Source organism: Epargyreus clarus, unplaced genomic scaffold (assembly GCF_041222505.1).
Source record: "Epargyreus clarus isolate Ecla_fem2 unplaced genomic scaffold, WU_Ecla_fem_2.2 ptg000001l, whole genome shotgun sequence".
Taxonomy (NCBI): Eukaryota; Metazoa; Arthropoda; class Insecta; order Lepidoptera; family Hesperiidae; genus Epargyreus; species Epargyreus clarus.
In genome coordinates, this window is record NW_027332209.1 from 6,834,901 (window position 1) to 6,850,929 (window position 16,029).

Genomic DNA, 16,029 nt, shown 5'->3' on the forward strand with positions numbered 1-16,029 from the left:
TGGCCAGCGCGGTGGACTATGGCCTAATCCTTCTCATTCTGAGAGGAGACCCGTGCCCAGCAGTGGGACAGTAATGGGTTGATGATGATGATAACAATAAATGAATGGAATTTAACTTAGGAACAGATATTCTTATCACCCGCACGCCTAAGTATTTTGATACATACGTAACTGATGTACTAATTTGAACTTGTCCTAAGTCCTTCCTACTCAAAAAAACATAAGTACAATTGTAAACATAATTTGAAAAATCTGCTATCTGGAAAAAAGGCAATCAAACTGTAATAATAATAAAACATACGCAATAATATAAATTAGAAGCGGCGATTTGTTATAATAAATTATACCTATAACTTTATTATACGAACTTCTAATAAGTTAATGGTAATTTTGTAATAAACTTCTTTCTTTACTTAAAATAATCTGTAAATTACGTCACATTTCCAATTACCTATATCGACTATCAGTAAAAACGCCTTCAAAGATACATTTTCTGAATGACATTTTCCTATATTCGGCCACCAATTTTCTTGACACCGAATTCGCGTTCAATCTGTATATTGTGGAAGAAATTCTGTGGAAGAACGTACACAGCAATTTCACTAATAGGGTTCAGGGTACTGGGCCGTTGGGTAAGAAAAATTGCTAAAAGACTCAGCATTCGAAAACACGCGATACGATTCGACCATTAGAAAGGTGTGCACATAAGCCTCATAATAAAGGACTGGATAGTCGTAGAAGGGTGATTCGCTAGGAGTGATCCATCCTGATCTTTAAGATTTATGATAAGATCCCAAATTACGGGTGTCACCTCCCACAGAGTAGAGCTCACCCCGGTCTCCCCGCTGCGCTCCGGAGAGTTATAATGCCACTTTTATTTGAATTACCTTGATGACGCTATCATTTCTACCTTTAGCTTTGTAACAAGTTAAAAAGAAAGGTTGTATTTTACGTGACTCTTTTATAAATTGAAAATACTTTTGAAACACACCTGTTACCTTTGTACATGACTTTGTAGATTTTAGAGAAACATTCTGAAACTTGTTAAAATATGGTTTCAGCGGAGTTTGTGTTGGGTTATTGTATTTGAATTATATTCTTATTTTATTACAATTGATATGCATGATCGAATGTAATATTGTTAGTATTGAAATGATTGTTTATATTTCACATTTCTATTTGACTTATGAAGTACTGTGGTTACATTTATTTCCAAAGTAAAGAAGCCTTTTACTTGCGTGCCATTATACTCGTCTTAAAGGTGATTTAAATGTTAACAATGTTATTGGTAACTTGAGGCATATAGATCAAAATATTTTTTCGAAATGCAGTAATCAAATTGTAAGGACTGCGTGCCCTCTTGTATTTTCAATAGTCGCAAAGACACGTATTTTTATACGGCAACTTTGCATTATTTCATTTACTTAGTTAACACATTGAAGCTGAAATTCACAATTTTTCATGCTAATCCAAAATTAACTGAAACCCTTACGTATGAATACGAAGATCTATTATTAAACCAATTTTAACTGATATTAACAATGCAGGATTTAGTTAATCCATTCATCCCGACTTCCCTCTCGTATTGAAGGCAAACTACGTAATGTCGGTCCCGAAGCATGTCATTTACATGAATGATTATTCAAGCGTAGTAACCAGTGATGTCCAAGCAATTTCAGTTACTGTCACCTAGGCATAAAGGTTAAGATCGCTGGATTCAATTCTTAGAACATTTCCAAGTTTATCTACGGCGACCACATGGAAACCATTGTTCGGAACCGTTAGACTATGTTAACATCCCTCGGTTCATTTAAACAGATGCACTGGACTTAGGCCAAATTATAAAATCAATACCGAATACATTATTTGGCTTGCTATTCCATTGCAAATATTAGGTCTAAGAAAATCTGTCCTCAAAAGTTCAAGGTGTCCGACTCTGGATTTACCACCGCTACAACATTTTTTTGTTATCGAGGGGGAATCAAAGGGGGAACAAAAGGTACCCGGTACCGTGGGAGCGACACAGGGTTATGTGGGATTCTTACCGCACTAAAACCCCGGTGGCCGTCCTCATTTCTGCCTATAAGCATGTACAGTGTTAAGTCGAGCCATATTTTGGTTTGAAGAAAAGTACACTCATACGTTGTCCTGACGCATCTTAGCCATCATGGCCGACCTTTGGTTGAACCCCGTTTATATCTGGGGTTGATTATAGATGTTTATGGACAGCTATTGCCACTCACCATTAGATACACATCAGTGGAGCTTTGTTTGTTATTTTTGCAATATAAAAAGAAATCAATATCTTCGAATACTTGCTATTCATTATTCCTATGCAAATATTGGGTTCAGGCAGCCTGTCCTCAAAGTTTTAAGTTGCATAATAAATCTGTAGACCTTTGATATACTAGGGTCTTAGTAACCTTTGCAAGGTTCGAATAAATTTGCACCGAATTTTATTGATTTTGCTTTAAATTGGATGTGATCGGTTTCAGGTTGAAACTCTGTTTATTATGGAATTGTTTACAGAGTTACAGTGATCACGGCATCAAGTGGGCGATAATTTGGTAATTCCATAAAAAAAACACATGTTTTCTATTTTAATGCTGGAAGAACCCTTTGAGGTTCGACTCCGGCGGCACCACCGCCATACTTATTTCTGCTAATTAATAGCAGTGTTATGCGCTACTGTGTTCTGGTTTAAAGGGTGTGGAAAGCGAAAGGTACTCTTCCGAGGTGTTTCAGTTTAGTCCTCAGGAATAGCAGCGCATCTGTGGCCGACCTCAGATGAATATCTAATCCTATCTGAGGTTGATTACAGATGTACAATTGTACATGGGCGGCATTAGCCATACACCATCAGGTGGACTGCATGCTCGTCTGCTACTCCTATATTATATAAAATTAAGTATGAAGGACTATATCAAAGCATGTATAAACACTCCCTGTATAGTGCTTATGTTTGCGTTACTGTCGTTAATTTCAATTTAGACGCAGTTCGCAATTTATGCGAACGACGCTTTGCAGCCTGTATGACGTCATATGTTACTGATCTACAAAGGTAAGTAACGTTGAGCCTGGTCAGAAGATCGAATCACGAACGCAAATATTTATGTGTTTCTATATTTTGGATGAGGACTGTGGTTTGGTTTGGTTTATTATTGGGTAATACGTAAACTATTCAAGGATCCTAGTATACCTCAGGCCACCTCCAGTGAGGCAAGGACATACGATAAGTTGCATTATTTTTGTCATTTTGTTGTTTTTTTAACCTACTGCCTGCCATTGGTCGAGATTTAGTTATTTGAGTTTTAATTTTTGTTTCGATTTCACTCTGTTCTCGTGTAGTATACATTTGCCAATCACTATGAGTTCTCATTCTAACCTGTAGGAGTCATGACGAATGATTTTTCGTGATGAGGATAATTACTAAATAATTAGTATGAATCAACCTTTATGGGAAATTTACTAATTGTAGGTAATTAATATAAAATAACAGTTGGAAATCCCAATATAATATTAGTCATGTGTAACAACGTACTAATTTGTGCTCGAGATCATTATAATAATAGACAGTAAAAGTGTAAAACTAGCAAATAATAAGCCGAGATCAGATAAATATCATGCATATTTGTCTAAGAGCGCAGAGGTCAGGGTTCGAATTCTAACGCGTTGAAGGTACAGCTAAAGGTATTATAAATGATGACTCGCTTTATTAGAAAGGAATACATAAATAATTAAGTTGAAGGCAAAGAACATAATTACTTAATTTTAAACATAAGAGTATACTGTCCTAATGTCATCAACTTATGAAATGTAAATATAATTTTGTAAACAATAATTATCTTGTTGCGTTATAATTGTGCTATATCAGAATTTTTATCAGTTTGTTGATTCCAAGCCGAATAGTATTAATATAGCCGCAGTCACGTTCCGATGCAATGATTTCCTTTTAAGGCCAAATGTGTTTGTAATCAACTACTAGTGTTTGGCCGGTCAGTCGAGCTTGCGAAGCCGTCAACGATGGACTTCTGCAACAAAGTAGTTGTGATTACGGGCGCTAGTTCCGGCATTGGCGCATCTGCGGCAATTTTATTCGCAAACCAGTCCGCGAAAGTTGTTCTCGTCGGCAGAAATGAGACGGGTCTGAATGAAGTTGCGACAAAGTGTGAACAAGCTAAGGGACAAAAGCCTTTGATTATCAAAGCGGAACTCAGCATCGACGAGGATGTGAAGAAAATTATAGATAATACGATAGAAGTGTTCGGCCGCATTGATGTGTTAGTTAATAACGCCGGCGTGGGGATACGCGGGGGGATTCGTGATGGTGTAGAGTTGTACGATCGAGCTATGAACACGAATATGCGGCCAGCGTACCTGCTAACTAGTTTGGCGGTACCTTATCTCATTAACTCAAAGGGAAACGTGGTGAATGTGTCAAGTGTCGCAGGGATGAGGCCGATCCGAGATGTAGACTTCTTACCGTACTGCATCTCCAAGGCGGCACTCGATCAGTTCACAAGATGTCTCGCTATGGAGCTCGGGCCTCAGGGAGTCCGAGTGAACTCTGTGAATCCGGGGGGTACGAAGACTGCTTTCGTGGAGAACGCTGGCTTCAGTAAGGCACAAATGGAAGAATTGTACGATGCCCGTGATAAAACCTTGCCGTTACGTAAAATGACGCAAAGTGATGAGGTCGCTGACCTGATTCTTTATCTAGCGAGCGATCGCGCGCGCAGTATCACGGGCTCCATTTACGTTATAGATAATGGCGAAATGTGGATGTGATTTGATTAATTTCGTACTATTTATTTTCACTCACTTTACTGGATTGCACCATTACATTATTTTCTAGAAAGGTTTTGGGTATTATTGCGTATAGATAAAGTGTATCTATTAGGCAGATACGTGGTGACTTACGTGTTTCATCAATACTTATCTTAATTAAGCCTTGATAAATATACAAGGTATATATTCTATTTAAGTATTAGCAAAATAAAGAAAAAAACAATCATCAAGTGTTTTATTAAAATGTTCGATGTACCCTTAGATTTGTAGCTAACACACTATCAAAACATAGGTGGAATATTTTTATTGTTAGATACAATTTTAATATTTACTCATACATTATATGCAATAATTAACATAAGGTTTTAGGTAAATTTCATGATGTAAATACAGATTTGGAGAAAAGCGTTTAAACTAAATTAATGATATAAAAAATTCAAGAATCGAATGAATAGGTATTTATGTTACTAGATTTATATATTATGATTCTAGATTTATTTATTAGGTATAATACCTGAATTTATACACTTTGGCTGTAACATATATACTGACTGCTGAACTGTCAGCTCCAATTTTCTTCTATTGGAAGGTCACCATTAATTATAACACTATGTTGTAATAAGTTTATGGTCGGTAATCTACTGGCGCTGTATTGTAATAATTCATATCAATAGATTTTCGATAGAAAATTTTGCTTATTCTATTAAGTAGTTTCCAAGTCATTAAAAATATAATAATTTTGCAATTATAGGTTTTAACAGTAAAAATATACTGAATTATGAACTGTACTTTTTTATATGCTTACATTATAGGATAAACTTCCACGTTTTACTTGGTGGTAAAACCATTGATGCGTTCCATAGTATTTTATTGTGATTTTTTTAGATGTTTCGCTAATGATAATATCAAACGTATACGTTAGAAAAATGCTAGTTTGTAGAAGCACTAAGCATCTAAGGAGTCAGTCGGCTTACGGTACAAGTGTAGAATCAACCTAATGTGAACGAGCCCTAAGTGCAAGTATAGAGAAAAAGAAAAGTTATACAAGTACATAAAAGCAAACATACATAAGTAAGGTATATAAATAAGTGTTTAAGATATATAAGGCTAACCATAAACAGCTCACTTCGTAAGGTTGTAAGCTCGACTTATATAGTTCATGTGGCCAGGACCATTAGTTTTGATTTTGAGCGGAGCAAAGTTGTGGGTGTGCAAAGCAAAATGTATGGCGGACGCAAATGAGAAGTACGTACATGGCCAAGAATATTGAAATAGACGACTTAGGTTTATTTGCACGCTCGCAAATACAGAAACCAGTAAAGAACGCGGTTAGGAACCGGTTGTATATTTTGCGAAGTATTAGGTATTTGCTACTGGAGTATACTTTTTACCTGATGGCGGGTCATGTTCTTCGAGCGTAGGTATGTATATATGAATGTACCTATTTATGTTTGTCTCATTCATTGCCATACCCTACAGCCCTAAAGATTTGCAGGTGTCAATAAAATTGTCTACATTGTAGAAGTGACATAGGCTATATTTTTAACCTGTTGTTTTTTTTATATTTTTATAACAAGTATATTGATTAATATATTCAAGATCTTTTACAAATAGTAATCAAATTAAGTATCAGATCTCTTTATACATTTTTGTTATTTAATTGTGTTTTATATATACAGTACTTACACTATAATTACAGTATTATCTATTTCAATATAAAGTTTATTTTTGATCGATAAAAAACATTACCTTTTTTATCTGTCGTTGATAAAACATTGAGTAGCCTGTTAAAAAAATATAAACTAATTATCATTTTCGTTTTCTAAATGTTAATAGGTTATTTTCCTGTTTACTTCTATGATTACAAATTTTACACTTACGTAACTTATGAATTAACGCAAGTTAAATAAGCGTTTTATTTAATTGCCTTAATCAATATAGTTATAATTTACAGAAAGAAAATGAGGAATATAACTTTGTAAAAAGTCAGTTATAAATATTGATTAATATTATCTTCACAGCTTCCTCTGTTTCTAACCATTGAAACGTTTATAACGATGAAACAGCAAATAGCGTAACCCAAGATATTTCCGTCGAAAATAAATAAATAAAAAATATATATAAATTACGTCCATTGTTTACGGAGTCTGCGAAGGGAGACGGAAGCGTGCGGGACGTGCGAGCGCGCGCCCTCAGGGGATTTGAGGCGTTCGGATTTTTCAATTTTTATTTGCGCTTGTAAGTGCCGATGCAAGGCCGATGCCGACACAGCGTAGGGAGTGCGATGCTTTCCGAAAAAAAAAACGATTCTTGAATCGATTCAGATCGATGTGCAATAAATCGATTCACAAAAAATTCGAGGCCCAAAGAATCAATCTTCAGGAATGGATCTTTGATCTTTTCAGCTGAAAAGTGCGAAGATAGCGATAAAAAAAGATCACCAGGACCAAACAAGTACTTAATACGTATCCGTCTGCAAGCAACTAACTTCGAAAAGATCGACTTTCGATTTTCTAGGATGAAAATTCGATTCGCTGAATCGATCCATTAAAATAATCGATTTTTATCGATTAATTAAAATATACCGATTAAAAATCGTTGTTTCTTGCCCAAAAGATCGACTCTTCCATTAATCGATCGCAGATCGCCATCCCTAACAGCGTTTGACGGGAATAGCGAATGCGCATTCACTATTTTACCCGCGCGAAGCCACTGTCACCTGTGTTTACCTACTCTTTGGTTAACAACGTTGACGCAGATTTGACAACGGATTTTCCGCTTTCGTGTTTGCTGATTTTTCCGCACACATTTTTTTTCGGTGTCGCTAACTTTAATATTTATGCCACTCCGCTTGACATTTGCCGGCGAGATTGTGCTAAACAACCTTTTATGTATTAAATATTGACTTACAATAAGTTCAAGATAAGATATTTATAGAATGAAGAATATCATGGATTAAGGACAGATTTATTCTATTGTAGAATTCGTATTTTTTCTTTAAAAAAATATGTTTATCCGTCCGTCGTAATCGTAGTCTGTTAGAGTAGTAAGCCTTTATCTGTATCGTAGCTCTCGAATGTAAGTGGGCCAATATGTGTTATGTGAAGACCTGTTCAGCTTTTAGTTTGTTTGAAATCTTCTTCTAATATATAAAATTCTCGTGTCACAGTTTTCGTTGCCATACTCCTCCAAAACGGCTTGACCGATTTTGATGAAATTTTTTGTGCTTATCCGGTATCTATGAGAATCGGCCAACATCTATTTTTCATCCCCCTAAGTGATAAGGGTTGCTCACCCTTAACATTTTTTTTATTTATACGGCAATGCAACGTTTGCCGGGTCAGCTAGTCTTTCTATAGAAGTTATATGTGTATACTTGTATAGACACCCTTTTCCTTCACTGTTGAAGCTAATGATGAATAAAGTTGATTTCTTTTCGCAAAATACTTCGAAAAAGCGATCCTCAAACCTCCGACGCTATCACTGCAGCTAATCAACAATATTTCCATATTTTTTTCAAACACCACCTAAGTACTAGTTGATTACGTTAACCTTAATACATTTAGGATATTATGGCTACAAAAACTAAGCCTCCATTAGTATATTTGACGAAGGAAAGTACGATTTGTGATTGGTATGTGAAATTTCATACACCATTCGCTACACAGCTTGGTAGTAGGGGAACCCACGATGCTAAATGCGTACAAACTCAAGCGTCATTGGGACCTAAATGATTGTGTAGATTAGACGTTAGAATAAAGAAAAAGTTATATTCATTTTTCGAGCCATTGGGGGTTTTCTTATTCTGACGACTTGAAAGACACGATTTGAGAATGTATGAAGAATAATGTATTTTCCTAGAAAACTACCTTTTTTAGTTTGTGATACATCATTACTTCCCAGGGATTCATGCTAATAAGTGACACTATCAGATAGCATAATAATACACGGTTCTTTTTTTTTCAAAATGACCCATTTTTTTCTCTACTTCGACGTATGGTAATCGGCAGATTATGATGTTTACCGTTGTCTAGCATTATTTCCTTTATATTAAAAAGAAAATTGACCGCGCTCGAGCATGTCCAGTGATCATTTTTTTTTATTGTGCAAATCCCCCGACATAGAAAGCTCATGTATGGTTTAGGATACTCTACAGGGTGCAAAGTATCTCACATATCTTATTCTGCCGTGCTCGAGACACTCCCGAAATCCCCTCTTGGGCTCCCCAACTATAACAGCCATACGATGTAAATGTAATAAAGCAAATGGCGCCATCTTTGTATGCTTAATATCATTATGGCGAGGTGAAAATATTTTGTGCTTATTCCATTACGTTGAAGTGGAGGGTGTTATGCACCATGTGTGAAATCACGTATTTTTATTAATTTAGTAACGCATAAATTATTTTAATGTAATTTAATGTGGTCGGAGTTAGAAAGTGGTTGAGTGCGTAGGGCCTAAGTAGTACATAATATGTATTTGTGTCTATATTAATCAATGCATAAAATGCGTTTATATTCTTTTACGCACTCAAACCTTGATCTCCTTATTAAAATTTGACATAGATACGTAATATAATAATTGAGAATGAAAGACAATCTGAAGACAATTGGTCTATACTCTAAAATTGTAATCATTAATTATATTTTTGAGAACTTGGCTGACATGCTGCCGTCTAAATAAATTATGCTAGATGAAATAGGTACCTACTTATAGCAATTAAAATTATAATAAACCTAGATGTCATATTATACGATTAAAAGCTAGCTAAAATACTAGGTAACACCGTTCTCAGACTTACGTAATTCGAAATGAATATTATCCATTTACTTTCATTTAAGTTTATAAGATTTATTAAAGTCTTTCACTCATACAAAACGTCCCTTTTAAAGGGTAAGTGAAAGCGCAAATGATATCTCATTAGTATTAACACTAGTCCTTGCGTATAAAATTCCATTTCTATGGGAAAAAAGTACTTCTAATTACATCTACTGGACCCTACTAATGAAGTTTGTTAAGTTTAATTATAGCTTTGCTCATTCATTTTTTATTGCTATTAACTTTAATAATTTTAGACCCGACTTTTCTCTTGGTCGTAAAGTAGGAATATAAAAATGAAAGCCGCAAACCTATTTATGTATAGTTGATTAAAACACTAGTTTTTTGTTATATGAATGCAAAACGATGCGCTTCTAATTTTGTGCGCTTTTGAAATTCAACTAAGTTGTTATTTTTGGCCGTGTTCTATCTTTTTGACATCGACATTATTCGATTTTTTATAGTACTTCATCAAACAAAAATATAATTATGAGACAACAAACAGTAGTAGTGTGTAAAATTAAATAATTATCAGACTATTTTCTGTGAGACAATGAAGTAAAGCTAAATTAAACACGACCAATTAACCTTTCATCATAATAGGCGTATAATATTTACTTGTTAAAATTCCTTAAAATAAAGTGAAGCAGTAACCCTTTTTATTCATTAAAATATATTCAATTTATATGGTGCGTGTATATTTCGGACATCATTTGGATATCAAAATCGTTTTGTTACTAAGTACATACATAGTTACGTACCTATGTTGACTTTCACGTCGTCCCGTGAAGATGAAAACGGTTACATTGAAAGCCAGAACAAGAGTCCCACGTCACGACCCATGTTTCCAGGAGATGAAGAGTTTACCAGTTCCGAATATTGCTCTGTTTCATTTATCATAATTCGCCACTCAAGTAATAGGAACTACGTAACGTCGTGGCACTTCCGAGGCACCTGATTTGCATAATAACAGAACGCGCTCCATATATTCCTACCTTCAAGTTTCAACCATAACATTGTCGTTTAAAGTCCTATGTAGCATGGATTTACTTCCAAATTGTTGTACGTTCGATCAATTCTCACATGCAGATTTGGAGACATTTGAATATATTAGTTAACTCGAAATGTTTATCGTGTGACGTCACAAATGTCTATTTACCGGAACACTGTTATTTGACTAATCCTCTAGCGTGAATCTCGTTCTCATTGCAATTAAGATGGGAACGTCTAAATTGTTATTCACTGCTTACTGAGCTGTTAACATTGATTGGAAAGTTTATATAATATATCAAATTAATTTGGCAAACCACACAGTCCTTTATTTTGTACGTACTTATGCTTTATTTTATCACGTATGTGTTACAATTATTCGCTCATTTTTTTAATTAATATGACAATGATTTCATTCAAATTAATAGAATGTCATAAAGGTTCCAGGTTTAATCTTCGACCTTTGTACTATGTATTTTTTTAGTTTAATTCTATGGGAAGTTAAGTGAGTTAGGTTATATTCGGGGTATGTAAGTAACTGTCTTTCATCATCCGAAGGCACCCATGACTCAAGGATATCTATTACTTATGGGTTTATGTGAGTAGCAAGCATTAAAATAACCAAATATAAGTGGTTAGGCTTTACAAACATATCAAGTTTTTGATTCATGATATATGAAGTATAATAATTCTGATTGAAAGGATTTCTATTAAATACGAGAGCGTAACAATAAATTCTTGAATAGAATACGCATTGAATAGTGTCTGGCCTTTTTGTGTAATTTATTATTCAGAAAACCTATACCATATCTTTTTACAAACTCGTAAGTAGGTAGGTATAGCCTTTTTATTGTGTTTTAAATTAAGATTTTCTTTACTTCATTCTTATTTTTATTAATTGCCACCGGACCCGTAAGCTGAAAAGTAATAATTATCAATAAGTAGAACGTCATTTAATTGTTATTGTAAACATTCCATAATTTCTAGAAATTAATTATCACTTGCTTAAACGGTGAAAGAAAACATTGTAAGAAAACCTGCATACCTGAGAGATTTATAAAAAAAAATCTTAAAGATATGTGAAGTCTACCAATCCGCACTTGCAGTACCCTGCAGTGGGACAGTAATGTGTTGATGATGACATTAGATAATTGTCATTGATAACATAATTAAAACTGTGAATAATTTCCGTTATTAACATGATCTATCCGTCTAATTTTCGCCTTCAAAAAATAGAGATCGTAACTTGGCAATTTCTATTGGCAAAACATGTCAAATTTTAATTGTTGACAGGACATAATATATAAATATATAATGCGACAAAGTATATCACTGAAGCCATTAATACTGGATATTTATGTATACATTTAATTAACGTGTTGGTAAACGTAATTCGAGTTAGAATCGGTACTTTAATTTTTTATCTACAATATTTTATATGCTTTCAAGTTAATAGAACGCAGTTTAAAAGATAGTAAAAATCAAGTTAAAACCATTAAACCCCTTAAAACGATCACCCCAACATAACCCACTAACCCAAACATGTCTACTAAACCAAGCAGTGTCACTCCCAACACGGGTCGCTGTAAAAAAATGTTGAAATCCGCAAGGAAACTGTCAAGACACGATCGACAATAATTAGTTGGAGTGTTGAGTGCGGAGGAAGCCCAAGATTGATGGCTGCAGCACAAAGGTCTGTCGGTGATAAATTGCCCGATATTAGGTCATGATTTGGGGTGGGTATTTGCCTATCGTTCGCTACCAAGGGCGGCCTGAGATTTTTGTGGGGCCCATCGAATTTTGATCGACAACGTAAGTTTTTTTACCTCGTAGTGGGGTAGGAACCGATTAATAAAGTAGTATCCTTAATTATTTTTGCAATATATAGCAGTCCTTAAACCCTGTCAAAGCTTTATGAATAATTTAAACAACAACGGATTGATCATTGTAGGAGTTACATAAAAGGCCTATTTTTTAAAAATAATTTACATTGGTGGAGCATGATGATATATGTTCCAGTATTTCCTCAGTAGTGGAGAGACCAGCCCCCAGTACGTGATTACACTTAATACCTCTATTTAGCAAATAGTACAAATATGACAATATAATTGCTTCAAAGTGGTACGCCATCCATTAAAGTGAAGCATTAGGAATTAAAAGACTTGTAATTAAACTCAGTTCTACTTGACCGATATTTCTAGCCTTTGTCGTACAAATTACAGGTCTCTTTGATTTTAGTAGGCAAAAGGATTACTACAAATTAAATGCTAAATTTATTCAATTACTCCACAACCGTTTCGAATACTTCGGATCGAGGTAAATTATCTGAAACGGCCTGTTTAAATCGTTTTAATTGTTTAATTGGTTCTCTGCTTAACCATTGTTCAATGTTAATATTTATGTAAAAGTACAGTCAGTGAGTGAGTAGGTCGGTGGTTTAAAAGTCGGCCCCTCAATCGGGCTCGTAAGAAATTCGAATCCCTCGAATTTTAAAGGAATGTGCCTATTAAAATTCTTTAACAGTTAATTTAGCGGTAAAGCACATCGTGAGAAATACATACGTCTAAGAGTTAATTAAATAAATGGTTGTCAAGGGTGTGTGAAGTCTACAAATTCGAAGTTGACCAGCGCGGTGTTTTATTTTACACTTTACGCAAATGACAATATTTTTTAATTCGCAATAATTCGCACATAACTTTGAAAATCAGAGCTGTGATTCGAACTTCGGACCCACAATTAAAAGGCCAAATGTCTAACTGCTTAACTTCACTGTTTTCTATTTTATTTCTGCTTGCATTTTTATGTTATATATAAATGTGTTTTTTTATAAATATTTACATAATTTAACTTACATAAAGTCTGAGAACATTACACAATCTCAATACAAATTTTCAGATAGGGGTTTCAGGAAACTCCATTATACGAGTACAAGGCTGTATTCAACGTGGAGTACGTTCAGTTCGTTTGGTACAACAAACAGGCCTGAAATTTTAGTCGAGCCTTCATCCAGTTTGTGTTTCATTGAGCTTCGTAACCGGCTAAAGGAGAGCCATATATGCTACGTACGAACCTTAGATTAAACTCAAATTACAGTTTTACTTGTATTAATTATTCTCTAATGCTATTAAAATTCTAGCTAATGTTTTGCCTACTACACATAAAACAATTGTCACTTTTTAGGCAAGAATTGAATACATTGTATACTCGTATAACGAGCGTCAATATATTATAACGCATGTCAAACTTATTATAATATTCTAGACCTATTTTGTATTAAATAAAAAGTGTATTTATAATCAAATAAAATATTGCGATGAATTAATTATGAAACGAACTGTTCAATAAAATTGGTCAAACATGCTCCAATATACACAGCGTTCCATACTGCCTTAAAACTATTTAATGTGCGTATTCCTTACAAAATTACTTAAAAAAAATCTGTTTCTTGTACTTTGAACTACCATGTTTATTTAACTTTAACTATTTCTTGTTATGGTATGGTATGGTATGGTGGCTCCAGGGTCCAGGGTTTATTGCGGTAAAAATCCCACATAACCCGTCGTCGCTCCCACGTCGTCGGGAACCTTTTGAAGGCTTCCCCCTCGAAAACAAAAAAAAGGTATTACGTTACTTAAGTTTTGTAAAGAAATAAATAAATGTCTTTACCATACATACATCGTCGATGTAATCTCGGTACAACGTCAACGTACATTTTCGGCATGAAAAGCCATTGGAGAGAGAATGCACACACACATCGAGCGTACCCAGAATCACGTTTAATTAAGACCCTAATTTGGTACAAGTGCTTTTGTAAACAATGAGAGAAAGGATTTAGCGGGGCCATGTCCGAATTTAATAAAATGCCTTTCCTTATTACGTTTTGTTATGTAGCTGATGATATAATTAGTATTGTTATAAATTATTTATCTAAATAAATAATAAAATGCATAGGAGAATTATGAAATGTAACGTTTTTAAAATGATAAGTACTTACCTACTCGTATGTATGTATTATAGTTCATGTTAAAATGTTACGTTTTTTAAGTTTGTAGTAGTAAACTTGTGTGCAGGCGATCCTGCCACTGCCTGGAAATGCCCACTGCCACCCAAATACCAAATTGACCTGCCAGGTAGAATAGGGAAGCCGATAACAGATGTGTTGCGACTCACGAAAACTAAGATAGTCTCCTCACACCCTGAACCTAAAACTACTTCTCCTAGAACTAGTTCACGCTAGAAATAGGTACAGCGGTAATATCTCGCCCATCGCACCGTGCTGGTTAGAACCAGACCAAGTTTAGCTTACCAAATTCATTAGTTTAGTTGCTACAAAACATAAAAATAACATAATACATTAAAGTTATTACACACTTTTCTTCCCGATGATACTAGTGGCCGTCGGGGCGCCGAAGAATTTCCCCAGAATTCGGTCACACCGTCGCTGAATACTTTTGCGATTTTTCTTGATTCTGACTAATTGGATTGATGGAGCGGCCCTCACAAATCTGTCAGGAGAGATAATGAACGAGCCGGCAAAATGAACTTTTGTCTACGGAGGGGAACTATTTTCTGTGGAACGACAACTCTGGCTGACATTTTCATTGCAAAGGTTTGTTCAGTCGTTTATGTCATTCTCTAGTTTATTGCATGTAATTGTCATGCTTAATGTGCTTGAAGGTGAAAGTAAGTAGTGATAGCTTAGTGGTTAAAGTCGGCCTCTCAATCGGGAGGTCTGGTTCGAATCCTCGCAAGCACCTCAGATTTTGTTACGTACGTAAATGCTGGTTGAAAAATCCAGCAAGCAAAAGAGTTCTTAAATAAGGTCTTAAGGGTAAGTGAAGTTATTTGGCCACAGGGACTACAGCCAATACACCTGTACAATTTAATGACGATGCTTGAAGGTAGAACGTTACGTTCGTCTGCAGGTCCACTACCTTCATTTTCACCCGTTTAATAGCACTGTAACGCTGCTGTATTCTGGTTTGAAGAATGTAGTAAGACTTAGAATAGCAACGTATCTGTGATCTATGCTCGTTAATTTATTGATATAAAAAGATGATACAACGATGATGATATCATGGATAATTTTATTTTGTCATATTAAGTAAAATGTATAAATTCTTATAAATATTTAGCTAATACACAAAAACATCACAATTTATTTTAAAACTCGAAAGATACAATTAAGTGTACAAATTTGACTTCCTACAATTTAATATTAAACATTCTCGATTTTTGATCTGAGCTGAATAAAATATCAAATTACGTTGATAAAGCCGTCAATCAGCGGACTCGAAAAATAACAACTGTACGAAAAATGTAGCCTGAAGGAATATTAAACGTTCAACGTTCAAAGAAACCTTAAACATTTTGTTTTCTTTGCAATATCCGTGCCGTGAATAATAGATGTTGAAGGAACTTAAAGAACTTGTC

At 34.7% G+C, this 16,029-nt stretch overlaps 2 protein-coding genes across 2 annotated transcripts in view; both read left to right on the top strand.

Annotated features, from left to right (window-relative positions):
* The window catches only part of Sema2a (Semaphorin 2a), a 483,298-nt gene that overhangs the window by 68,379 nt on the left and 398,890 nt on the right, over positions 1–16,029 (top strand). The window lies entirely within an intron of this gene.
* On the top strand, positions 4,000–5,014 carry LOC140743982 (uncharacterized oxidoreductase TM_0325). The gene has a single exon (XM_073075423.1). It carries the CDS (start codon positions 4,024–4,026, stop codon positions 4,786–4,788), a length of 765 nt encoding a protein of 254 aa, XP_072931524.1. The 5' UTR covers positions 4,000–4,023; the 3' UTR covers positions 4,789–5,014.